The sequence below is a fragment of the Uloborus diversus genome, chromosome 2 (genome assembly GCF_026930045.1).
Source record: "Uloborus diversus isolate 005 chromosome 2, Udiv.v.3.1, whole genome shotgun sequence".
Lineage (NCBI taxonomy): Eukaryota > Metazoa > Arthropoda > Arachnida > Araneae > Uloboridae > Uloborus > Uloborus diversus.
The window spans coordinates 84,053,853-84,067,286 of NC_072732.1; the positions used below are offsets into that span (position 1 = coordinate 84,053,853).

Here is a 13,434-nt window from a genome sequence, read left to right on the forward strand (position 1 = left end):
AACCATTTTCTTTCCTTTAAAAGCTTGAGAAATATATTTTTATCTCTCAGAGTAAACTTTATAGATCGATGAATTACTTTTACGTATAAAGCCGAATTGAAGCATAAAGAGAGAAATTTCTCATTTTTCAAATTTAAATGCGAATGATAAACATTGTAGCATCGTTCGAAACTACTTTTCAAATTTCGATTGTCCCTTACAGCCATTCCATTATGATATAATCCCGAAATCTGTGCATAAACTACACTTGGAAAGAAAATCGGATATTTTCTCTTCCTGTTGATTTCCTAAAATGTATAAAACTTCCCTTTTTTCCCCACTTTACAAAACAAATTATGCACTAGTGATATTTTGCTGTTGACGATAATCGATTAATCGATAATCTCAGTCCGCTTTAAATGACAATAAAGGAACCAGAAAACGGAAAAGGCGCATTATTGTAACCAGAAAAAGACAATACGAAAAAACATTTCCGTAAATATTGATGCTCCGCTGTTTACGCAAGCAACGGGAAATTAAATTGCGCGGTAAAACTCGTTTGCCGAGATAAAATGATTTTCAATAGTTTGGGAGTGGAGTTTAGGTGTTTACTGCTTCAGAAATTTCGACGGAAGGTTTGGAAACCATTTTTCATTCGTTTTCGCGCTTTATTGAGATGAATTGTTAACGATGAAACCATTCTTTAAAGCTGTGGTTGTCGTTATATTAGTTTTTTTTTCTTCTAAACCGCAGCAGCTTTTCCGGTAAAAATTCATTTGTCATTTACGATTAGATAATCTGAATGTTTGCAAAGCGAATATCATTAGTTATGTTTTCTTTTCATGTTTTGAACTGAAGTGAAAAGAATGTTAAATTCTTTCAGCAGTAAATCGGGAGCAGATGAATGCCAATGACTGATCATTTTTCTTTAAAGATCCCAGGACGTCGAAAAATTGATTCCATAAAACCGAAAAAAGACCATTTTAAAAGTCATAACATCATTTATTAAGGATTTGTTTGAAAAAAAAAAAAATCCAAAATTCGTCATGCATGTGATGAAATATATTTATTTCATGAGGATTGTTTCTTTTGCGTTCAACTCATATGAGAATGAAATGCGGTTCAAGTTATTATCGACAGGTTTTAGGTAAATACTACAATAAAACCTGTGTAAGTTGGCCACTTGCGGTGCAATACTTAAAGCAGGTGGTCAACTTATAGAGGTTGAATTTGAATTATGTGATAAGATCTAATTCTGTGCCTGAAAATAGCGGTCAACTTAGACAGGTGTTCAACTTACAAGGGTGGGCAACGTTACAGGTTTTACTGTATGAAGAAATTTTCGCTAAAAAGAAATTTCATTCTGATGAAAAATTGCATCGTTGATTGGATATTAAAAACACAGTTCCCTTATAACGAACTACAAATGATAGCAAATTTTGTTCGTCGTAAAGAATTTGTTCGTTGTAATGGAATGGGGTTGCTTCCTTCAGTCAAAAGTACTACTTTTAGTCACTGAAATAGATAGACTAAGCAAAAAAAAAGTAACATGGAGCGAGAAAAACTTTCATGTTCCCAACGCTTAATTTTTAATAAATTTTTTTTAGTGTCCGATTCTGAAAATCAGGCGCGCTCTTTATGACGTCACAAATGATGTACTTTGGCTGATGGACTTGGTGCGTTTCCACGTTATGATAATCAAGAAGCGAATTAAATATTGCGCTCTAGGCTTTCTATCAACCATATTCTTACCAACACATGTGAGTAAAGAAGCGAATTAAATATTGTGATCTGCGAATGGCATCATGAATAGCATTTCATCATTTGTGATGTCATCGGCAAGAAGCGTAAACAATGAAAGCACACTGATTAAAATACTTTTTTAAAAATCTTAACCTTTGTCAAATTATTTAAAAAATGATCATATCCTATGTTTTAAAGCATGCTCTTTCTAAAAAAAAAAAAAAACTTTTAAAATTTCGGCAACGACACCATTGAACGGGACTGAAAATTTATTTCGCTGTTCAACGGATACGTACGTATTGGTTTTCGCTGCAATGAGATTTTACTGTAACTAAATAAGGATAATACTGGCGAATTCGTTCATTTTTTTTTTTTATTTTTTTTTTTTAAGGGTCTTGATTAACAGCTTTCCTTCTATCTTGAATTTGAATGGTAAAACAGAGAGGGTAGCACCCACAGTAATTGGCAGGGCACCGGTGATAGGCACTTCCAACAAAAATGTCCTAAAATAAGATTCGTATTCAATCTTTTGAAAGTAGAAGGCTATATACTAACTGAATGTACATATACTTTCAAGATTATAACTTCAATTCATGTTACTAAATGGTAGCAGGGCGTAGGAAAGAGAAACAATTGTGACTTGTGTCAAATCAGCCATTTTTGTTGCAAAAGCTTCTTCTCAGGCTTAAGGGAAGCATGCGCATCAATCCATTAAAATCTGATTTAAAACATATTTTAAATTTTTGTTGTCAAAAGTTTTATTTAGTTGAAAGGTGTTACTTTGAGTGGGTAGAAATATATTTTTGCCCCTTTTTGGATTTTTGAAATAATGATGGTGCCATTTAGTGGTGCTTCAGTCTTGATCGTCTCCAGTAATTGGCACATGTGCCTATAAACACTAATGTATTATGCAATATGTCACTAGTTTGATTTCTGATACTTTTGCCGCAACTGTATTATATGGGTTCTAATAATGATTTGAATCGTTTAGTTAGCTGTTAAATTTTTAAGAGAAACAAAAAAAAAAAAAAAAAGAAGAAGAAGAAGAAGAGAAACATATGTTTGGCCATCAGTCAGATACTGCCACTGTAGAGAATCGGTTAATTTTTTATGGTCCCTTAGAATCTTCGGGTCAATATTCCATTATCTGTGGAAACAGCTATAATTCGTTCTATCGAAAATGCATACCGATTGATGAAACAGCAATAATCTCGATACTATATTCCATGCAACACTCCAAATTATTTTTATTTCTCTAAAATACTTTTCAACGTTAAGATGTGGATTTAACATTAATTTATGTAAAATTACCTACTTTAACATTAATTATGTTTCTTATGATGATAAAACTTGTTTGTAATCTAAAAATGAAAAATAAAGTGATTTTCCAGTTCTATTAACATGTGCCAATTACTCGATCACAAGGTGTCATACACTGGGATATCAGGTGCCAATAACTGGTGATTTTGGTAACTTTTTATACATATATTTTTATAAAAATATCAATTCAAATATTTTTGATTTTTTTGAACTAAATAGATGCATAATGTACAATCTTTAACACAAAAATATTTGCAAGTGAATATTTTTTTTTCCAAATAATGAAAACAGAAGTAAGTTTAAGGACAAACTCTTAAAGTGTTAATTACTGGGGTCACTACCCTAGTTTCAATTGATCTCTAATAAATTGTGCGTCACTGTTAACTCTAGAATTACATGAGAAAGTGCCAATTTGAGAAAATACTAAGCAGAAAATAGCGGCAATGTGTGGGAAATAAATTAATGAAAAATTCCAAACTAATTTCTGCTGATATTCAAGATGGATAAACGATACATCATTACCACAAGCAGAACTTTCTCCTGTGGGGAGGGGGTCTTCCGATTGATAAGTTCTTACACGTTGTAATTCTCTGACTCGTAGCATAGATCAAATAATTTTGAAAAAAAATTGAAATTTGACATCTTAAATTCAAATTACTTTTTTCGCAATCACTAGTATATGTATGTGTGTGTGTTTGTGTGTATGCGGGTATAAGTGTGTGTATGCGTGTGTGTTTGTGTCTGTGTGCAGGCATGAGTGTGGGTATGTGTTTGTGTATGTTGGTGTGTGTATGTGTGTTGGTGTGTGTATGTTGGTGTGTGTGTGTGGTGTGCGTATGTTGGTGTGTGTGTGTGGTGTGCGTATGTTGGTGTGTGTGGGGTGTGTGTATGTGTAGGCATGTGTCTAGGATATGGACGCAACCTAGAGACGGTTTTCGCTAGAGAAGCAGCATCGGGAGGGGCCGGTCGACGGTGGTGCTGCAGAAGAAGGCGGGGGAGGGATAAAATCATGGAACGTCATTCAACAGTCAAATGAAAACAATAAGCAATTTGTGATTGCTCAAAAAAAAAAAGAAAAAAGAAAAGGCGTTCTCGGGAAAAGTTATTGTTAGATATCATTGGCGAATTAACTTTGTAAACAAAGGGGGAAGCTGGGACACAGTGTGAGAAGCTAATAGCGGAGATACAAGGGACAGAACCCCTTGGTATAAGAGATTTCAGCGGCATCGCCCATAACGGAAATCCAAAAGGCAGTGCCCTTTTTGAAAGAATAAAAACGGTCGTTAATGATGGTAATCTCTGAAAGATTCAGAACAAGACATTGAAAATCATAACTAAAATTAATCGAGAGGTTTGTAGGCAATGTTAAAAAGGTGAAGGACCTCCAACAAAGACCTTATGAGCTACTAGTATCTTTGCTACTAAGTCTGCTCACCACCCCTCTCATTGTTGTCTATTGTGTGAATTCCCCAGAAAAGGTACACGACATTTTTGAATTCAGATTCGAATTAAACAATGTACCGTAGACAATTTGGTGTGAGAGTTTCTCCCGGAAGAATTAAGCCAAATTTTATATAATTAAGGAGGGGCGGGGGGAACAGGTTCCCCGATTTGCACGCCCCTGAATTGTATCGGAAACTCGTGACTTCTGAGATCAGACTGAGCTACTTACAACTAGCATATTAACATTTCCCTCGAACTACCATTTTCCAGAAGATAAACTAAGCACAAAAGTTTGTTGTCCTACAAAATATTTATAGCCGCCATAATTCACGTCTCCTACGCATATCCAACAGGAGATGTAATTTGTTTCACTTTTCCGCAGTTATTCTTTTTTCACATATTTATCTATATCGCGTTGCCATTCTCCCCCTATTTTTGCGACATATTTATATGCTAAGAGCCGAAGTGGGACTTTTGTAAATTGCGCGAGGGTCGTTCCGACAGAAGTTGACCTCTGGGGACCAAACACTGACTGAAAAGAAGTGAAATGGGCAGAATGATGTCATGGCTTTTCTTTATGCATGACAGCAATCTTACTAGAGTGGTTTTTGGTCGAAGGAGAGATTTGCTTTCGAGCTCTTCTTTTTCGAAGAAAAGCAATTGTCTCAACACCAAAAAACGAATCGAAGTGCAAAAAAAAAAAAAATAAATAAATAAATAAATAAATAAATTAAAAAAAAAAAATAAAAAAAAAATTGTTCAATTAAGATTTTTTTTTTATTTAATTGAAATCGATATACACAGAGTGTTACAAAAATAACCATCCATTTCCTTGAAAACACTACTCTCTCTCTCTATATATATATATATCTCTTCCACTAGTGTTTAAAAAAATGCCCCCCTTAGAAGAAAGAATAGCTAACGTTTCCTGTGGATACTGGATGGTAGTTTTTGTGGCTAAATAATCACTTCACTGAGAAAAATGAAGTTTTCAAAAATGAGTACATTCATGCTTTCAAATTTTCTTGAAACCTTTTGTTTCAAATATGAGTACCCATGTTTTCAAACAGCGTGCTGAATTATTTCATACTCAAAAATGAGTACATAATACTCAGTTTTAAAATTAATACATAATCAAAAATGTGCAGATACCTCAAATATGAGAACACATGTTGATTTGAGTATTTCATGAATAATTTGAATCTTTCAAATTTGAACACCACGTAGTCGGAGTTATTTTGACTCGCGATATGTTCAAATTTGAGTACTCTTTCGTCATTTTTGAAATTATTGTTATTAGAATGTTGGGATGAACATTCACATTGCTTAATTCAACGGAGAATAGATGCCGTTTCAGATCATTTCCAAAAACTGGCTTCATTTAAGTTTCAATCAGAATTTTCTTTCATAGAAAACTACTTAAATAAATGCAAAAAAGTGAAATAAAATCAAATATTATTCTTTTATAAACAGAGATATGAATTTAAACCTGTTTTTTAAACTATCGTATTTCAAATTCCAAAATTCTACTTTCTTGCCCTTTCTTTCTCTTTGCCCAAATACAGGAGGGTTCAAGATTATGGGCTTTGCACCTATTGCACGACACGTTATAAATACTTTAATGGGAGTGTAGGGTGAAAGACCTCCTTGTGGTGCACCCTGGATCAGGTTAAATCTATCCCTTTGTATTTGTATTAGAAAGCCAAGTTTTTTGTGTATAAAAGAGCAAATAGTTTTTTTTAAAGACTATTGAAAACCGTAGTTGAAAAAAAAAAAAAAAAAACTGCATTGGAGTTGAGATATTTATACACAATAATTTTTTTGCTAACTTAACAAACTACCGCTGAGATGATATTTTCTGCAAGGTTTCGACTTCGATTACCGAGTAAAACTAAAAACAAAACTCATAACTTTCCATATTCAAAATCTAAATTACCTTTGAGACATATTTTCTTCCTCTTCAGTACCAGATGAGTGATGTTGGAAGGCGGAACCATTGTTATATTGATGTTCATGAAAACGTCGACTTCGGCATTTACACGACCAGTACATTGTAACACCAGCCGAAAAACTAGACGAAGAAAAGCATCAGTTAGAACATTGATGCAACAAAAAATATATAATTCTAAATATGTTATTCTAACGGGGAGGTTTAGAGAATAGGGGAGAGCATTGAGACGGTTTGTACCTCGAGACACTACTAATTTCTAAGACTCTTTATATAGCAACCATGTTTTTGTAATCTCTAATAGTAACCTTCACCACTAAATGGTGCCATAGTAAAAATCAGCATCAAATGAATAAAATTGAGAGAAAGAAAATTTCATGATTCCAAAGTAAATATTTTCTTTATTTTTATTTCATTTTCTGTCTTTGTATTTTTAAAACTAATCAACTGAATTTTATTTTGTTATAAAAGAAAAGTACTATAAATATTTTGGTTATGGGAAAATAATGATAGTGCATCTAGATTACCACCATTTTGGTTTTTCTTAAACCACGTGGCGATTGTACCCTGAGACCAGGGTTGCCAGATTTAAGAACAGTAAATACGGGACAGGCTTCTAGGAGTGAAAGGGGAGAGGGGGGGGATATTTTTGAGATTGAGTCCAATTACTGGTTATGTTGTATTTTTAAGGAGTGATAAACAACAATGTTTTTATAGCTTTCCGAATATTCCTCTCAGTATGTTTATGGGTGAGCACAATTTTGGAGGAACTCTATCTCGGAGAATAAAGCAAGCAATAGAACGATGTTCAGTGTACAGATCAACGCTGATAGGAACAGGTGCTAACTAGTTTTTTACTTGCGTTTGCTATAAGAGAAACAGTGCAATCGAAAAATTTTCTTGTTAAATGTGACTACTTTGTCAAAAATAGTAATGGAAGGAATCGTGGAGCAAAAATTATTTTTTAATACCACACCAGCCAATGTGGAAGTCTGAATGAGTAAGCCTCATGGTCTGCCGCCAAAACAAAAACGTACGAACCAAATAAAAACGATAACAATTTTTGCATTTGCTACAAAATTATTTTCTTTTAGCCCTTTTTTCATGTGATTTGTTATTTTTTTTTCTCTTAAAATAATTTCTCGTTTAGTAAAATACTGTTATTAGCCAGAATACGGGACTTTAGCCGTCCCGTATGGATGATCCCCGGGATGCGGGACAATGTTTCAAAATACGGGACTGTCCCTTGAAATCCGGGACGTCTGGCAACCCTGCCTGAGACAGTCAAAGATATTGTACCTTAGGACACGTTCCAAGGTACAACATTTGCATGGTTCTTAATAATTAAGATAATGTTTTGGAACATAGAACAATGTTCTAATCTTATGTACTCTTTTAAACAAATTTAATGTGAGATAATAATTCATAATTCATTATTCATAATTGATTATTCATAATTAAATTCACTACCATGAATTTTTTTTTTTTTTTTTTTTGAGCAATCACGTTTGCTTATTGCTTTTATCTGACTGTTTTGACTGGGCTATCATTTTATTTTCCTGCCTGCACCCTCTGCAGCATCACCGTCGACCGGCTCCTCACGATGCTGCTCCTCTAGCGAAAGCCATCTCCAGGTTGCGTCAATATCCTACACACACATACATACGCACACGCAGGCCTACACACACATACACCTACACACATACACACGCTACAAACACATACACACGCGCATACATACAGACACTTACACACACACACGCATACACACAACTACCCACATATTCATGCATGCACACAGACACAAACACATATGCCTACTACACACACATACACCGCCCCCACGCACACAAACACTCATACACACAACTACCCACACACACATGCCTGCACACAGTTACAAACACACATGCCTACACACACATACACATACCCCTACACACAAACACACATACCCCCTACACACACGCACATACATACGCACACGCATGCCTACACACATACATCTACACACATACACAAACACATACACACACGCATACATACCGACACCTACACATACACACACATACATACAGACACTTACACATACACACAACTACCCACATATTCATGCATGTACACAGACACAAACACATATGCCTACACACACATACACCGCCCCCACACACACATGCATGCACGCAGTCACAAACACACATGCCTACACACACATACACATACCCCCTACACACAAACACACATACCCCCCACACACAAACACACACGCCTACATACACACACACTCGTGATTGCGAAAAACATAATTTGAATTCGAGATGACAAAATTCAAATATTTTTTTTTTTAATATTTTATTTATTTATTTTTTGTTTCCTGGTGCAAATTTGGTTTAAGTATATGGTTGTTTCCTGAATCATGAAGACTTTCCCATAGTAAAACACGATGTGTCCCAAGGTACAATAGGATGTTGTACCTTGGGACAGCTTGGAACTTTTACTTTAAATGGCTGGCAATATTTCAGTTTCAAACTGTGAATTAAAAAAAATATATTGCATAGAAGTATGTTTGGGTATTTTAATGTGACTTTTAGATTTTAAATTTGATTCAAATAACTGACGTTAAAAATTAAAATATGAAAAGTGTCCCAAGGTACAATACTCTCCCCAACTGAACTTATTCAAAAGGGAGTTATTTTTCCAATTCTGATGTAGTTGTGATGAGAGAATGCTGATGTTATTAAAGGGTTCTTTGGAACTATGTTCCACAACTTTTTCCTTTCGAAGATCATTGTCCTCTATCTAGTGGGATTTTGTTACGGACTTTTGTCCTTAGTTTGATGAGGGTTTTTATTAACTGTGCTCCTCAAGTAAATATTTTTCGGGGACTAAGCTCGAGATTGTGCGGGGGATTTTTGGTTACTATTGTCCTAATTGTAATGGGGATTCATAGGATCTGTTGACACTTCTCTGCGACTATTTCCTTTACTATGATAACCCTTTTAGCCTTATTCTTTTTTATTTAGGAGAAAAAGATACGCCTCATGACTTACGTTCTTTTTCGAGGCAGGGATCATTGCAACAATCGAGATAGCTTGTGAAGCTCCAGATTTGCTGATGGGAATGGGGATTATTATTAACGAAGTTTCTTAATTCGAATAGGAATGTTCATAGATGAATACCGAAATTTAAATCGTCATCTTTTGAGGCTGTTGTCATAATCTGGAAATTTTACGCTATTTTGTTCCCCCTCTCATTGTTGAACATGCTTTCATTTTCGAGGGAGACCCTGCAAAGCCGGGCGACACAGCTAGTATATAAGCACTAAGTGGCATTGTTTATCGCTAAACCCTTCCTTATCAGAAAATTTTCATTCATAATGAGATGCAGATAGGAGAAACAGAGTTCTCCTATAAAAGCTAAATAAACACAAAAACACTCTCCCCCGTAAAGTAAGGCAGGCAATTATGCTAATTTTAGGAAATATCTCGGAAATTATTGAGGATAAAGATGATTCCGAGATGGCACGATTTATGCTCTATCGTTATGCACGAGCACGCACTTGAGAAACAAACAGCAAGTTAGCCACCTCGCGTCAAGTTTATGGGGCTGCCGCTATAATGGGACATAAATCCAGGTGCAGTTATCTGGCGAACAATGTACGCAACATTCCCCAAAATTGGATTATTAAATGCATAAGTGGCAGACAAAGAGACAGAGTGAGTGGCAGTTACGGTCGCAGGGCTCGTGAGCAAGCGCCATTTTTCGAAACGGTAGTTGCCTTAAGATAGAGACAATTTCTCTGAGCTAATATTATAAATTTATTCAAATCCGCGAGGACGATAAATGTTTTTCAAATGGGAGACTGGTTATGTTAGGCATCAGAGTAAGGAGTTGATGTAGAGATAGAGATTTTTGCGTGTGAGATTTTTAATTTGTTCTTAAAATATTGAAAATTTGTAAGTGGAACTTTTTACGTTAAGGCTTAGAAATTCTGATCCCCTTATTACGTGACGGAAGTGACGTAGGTTTTTTTAAACTGCTGCCTAAAACAATGGGAAAAACTAATAATAAAATTAAAATACTTCCACTTTTTAATTGTTCCAAAAAATAAATGAATAAATAAAAATAATAGTAATTGAAAGTTAGTTTTGTTAATAACTTTAACGAATTCTGAACTTTAAGCAAGCATGTATTAGTGGATTTTGGGCACTTTAAACTTTTCAAATAATCGAAGTTTTCGAGGATTTCATTGATTTCAAGTTTGATTATCAATTTAAACGCGTAATCTACACTGCTTAAATTCAGATTTGAAATTAGTTTGACAACTTTTATTAACAAAATCAATTTCATAATAATTATTTCTTTTTATTGTTTTTGGCAAACAATTAAAAAGCGGTTTTTAAGTATTGTTCAATTTTCTCGTTGTTTATAATACATTTTCTTCATTGAAAATATGAAATTTTGTTGCGAATAAGCCTAAGTCACGCGCAAAAAAATTAGGAGCGTGGCGAGAGAAAAAACGAAGGATAGGTGTCAACTCTGAGAGACACAAATTTTTAAAAAAGAACTGTCAGATACGAGTTATAACAAGATCATAAGCATAGAAAAATGGTTTTTGAAAAACTATGTAGGGGAATGTAGGACAAGGTGAAATAGTTCCTTTATATTTTTGACAAATCGTACTTAACATTTAAAATTAAAATATTCTTACCTAATAGGCTATTAAATAAATAAATTCTGCACTGAGAATCAGAGGCTTTGAGTTACTATTTGAAGTATTAATATTTAAAACTTTGTTATTTCATAATAACAAACATTGTTTTTGATATATACGGAAGAAGTCCAATTATCCGAATTAACTGAGACCGGACTCGAACCTCATTCGGAAAAACGGGTTTTCTCCTAAAAAAGGGTCCATTTTAATTAATTAATGTGTGTGTTTAGAATGGGGGAAAACTATTTTTAAAGAAAAATAGCTTTTAAGGCTATACTTTTACATGCTAAGCGTACTAAAAAGCGCTACACGTTAGAAGTCAATAATAGAACTGCCCTATGAGACGGTGACTCATCATCCCAGTAATGTCCACGCTGCACATACACTTGCTTCGCGGAGGGAAGGACAATAAAACGCGTAGACAGAATCATTATTTTGCAAATTACAGAACATTTACAACTTTTTTTGTTTTTTCTTTTCTGAAATTCTGAAAGCGAATCGGATAATCGGCGATTCGGATAATTGGAGCACTAAAAAACAAATAATTGCTTAATAATGCAATTAAACTATTGCTAGATAAGTGGCACTGTGAAATGAGCAAACTATTTTACCATTTTACTTTGCCACACATTCTCCTACATATATTTTTTTTTTAAAGGAAAAATACTTTTTTTTTACCTTCTTCTTTGGTTGGAATGCTTCCTGTTCTAGAAATGTTAAGTTGAGGTGCACTAAGAGCATCTGGATCACTAACACTAAAGCTGATGGAATATGGAATCTGCAAAATAAGAAAAAGAAACAATGTGTTAGTATATTCTGAACAATATTACAAATGATTTGTAAAAAACTAGTTAGCAGATACAATACATTTCCGTTGATGTAAAAATGGATACAAAGAAAACTTTTCTTATGAGACGGCTACCGTTTAAAAAATTTGTGCCCTCCACGCTCATGCAATTTGCTTCATTTCACCCTTATTTTCTAACTTACAGGGTTTGGATTAAAATATGATAGGAAGATATTTTACCTAATTTTACCATGTTTTTGTTAACTTGGTTTTGATGTATATCTGTTCCGTTGGAATTAGTTTTAAACTAACTTTCCCATAAATTATAAACTTGAAATTTTAAACATAGTTCAGAATCGGGTGACAATGTATGAAAATGAGTTTAAAATGTTCCAAAAGGTTCGAAATTTAATTGTAAAGCCACAAAATTGCATAAAAATACTTTTCTATACGAAGAAAATACTGTATCGCTCTGTCTTTGATATCATTGCAAAGTCCGTTAAAAAACTACCCCAGGTAATGTTTTTTTGAAATATATGTGACAGCTAGAATGCTTGGAATAGTTATTTTAAAATGACTCTAAGCGAAATTATTATGTAATGTAAAAAAAGCCAAGGTTACAATGCTATTTATCACGCAGTTTATTGTTTAAACTTAATTTTATCGAATGAATAAATTTACCGAATTCCGTCACCGTCTCTGTTATTGTGTAATTCAACTATTTAAGACCGATTGAAATGTTTCACTCGCAATGCCAAAAAGAAGTTCCATCCAGAACCAGAATAAAACGAGCCTACTTTCCTTCAAATATAGAATTTCTAGTATCTAAGCAATATTTTCAAAATTAAAATTTCTAGAAACAAAATAAGCCTCGCTCATCTGATGAAAGAGGTACGTAAAAATAAATGAACGAAAAAATATAGTTATAGCACCTTTTAAACATTGCAGTTAATGAATTTTTTTCCCATAAAAAAATCTGTAATCGCTTTCAAAAAAAAAAAAAAAAAAAACGAATTAACAATAAAAAGCTCATCAAATTAAATACATGATATCATAAAAAACAAAAAAGGTTTGTTATGGTATTTCTTCCGGGTAAAAAATAAAGCGCCTCTGACTTTATTTTTCCCCCGTAGCCAAAAAATAATAAAATAAATAAACAAATATACTTTAGTTAAAGAACTCGGTTTCTAAAATACAACGATAATTAACATCAGTTTCCTAAACTAAGCAAGGGCTCAAAAAATAAGACATTTTATCACACTAAAGGAATAAATTGTAAAGATATAACTTCTATTACTTGAGAGTTTATTCAAGACAGTCTAGAAAGCGAAGTGACGAACTATGATCCGTGATTCCTTAAAAAAATATGCAAGAGTAAATGGTCCCAGATGTAAAATAAAACGTTTTCAGAACGTTAAAGATTTCAATACCTCAAGGAGCTAGAAAAATAGCCTTGTCCACTGCGCTGATAATATTCGCGTAAGGAGGACACGTCAAGAA

General features: G+C 33.9%; 1 protein-coding gene across 2 annotated transcripts in view; it reads right to left on the bottom strand.

The window, feature by feature from the left end:
- Positions 1–13,434, bottom strand: part of LOC129235266 (tyrosine-protein kinase RYK-like) — a 106,458-nt gene that overhangs the window by 38,421 nt on the left and 54,603 nt on the right. For both annotated transcript variants that reach the window (XM_054868979.1, XM_054868980.1), the window contains exons 3-4: positions 11,826–11,925; positions 6,422–6,556 (exon numbers count right to left, since the gene is read on the bottom strand). In XM_054868979.1, coding sequence (XP_054724954.1) covers positions 6,422–6,556; positions 11,826–11,925 — 235 coding nt within the window. The remainder of the gene's footprint in view (positions 1–6,421; positions 6,557–11,825; positions 11,926–13,434) is intronic.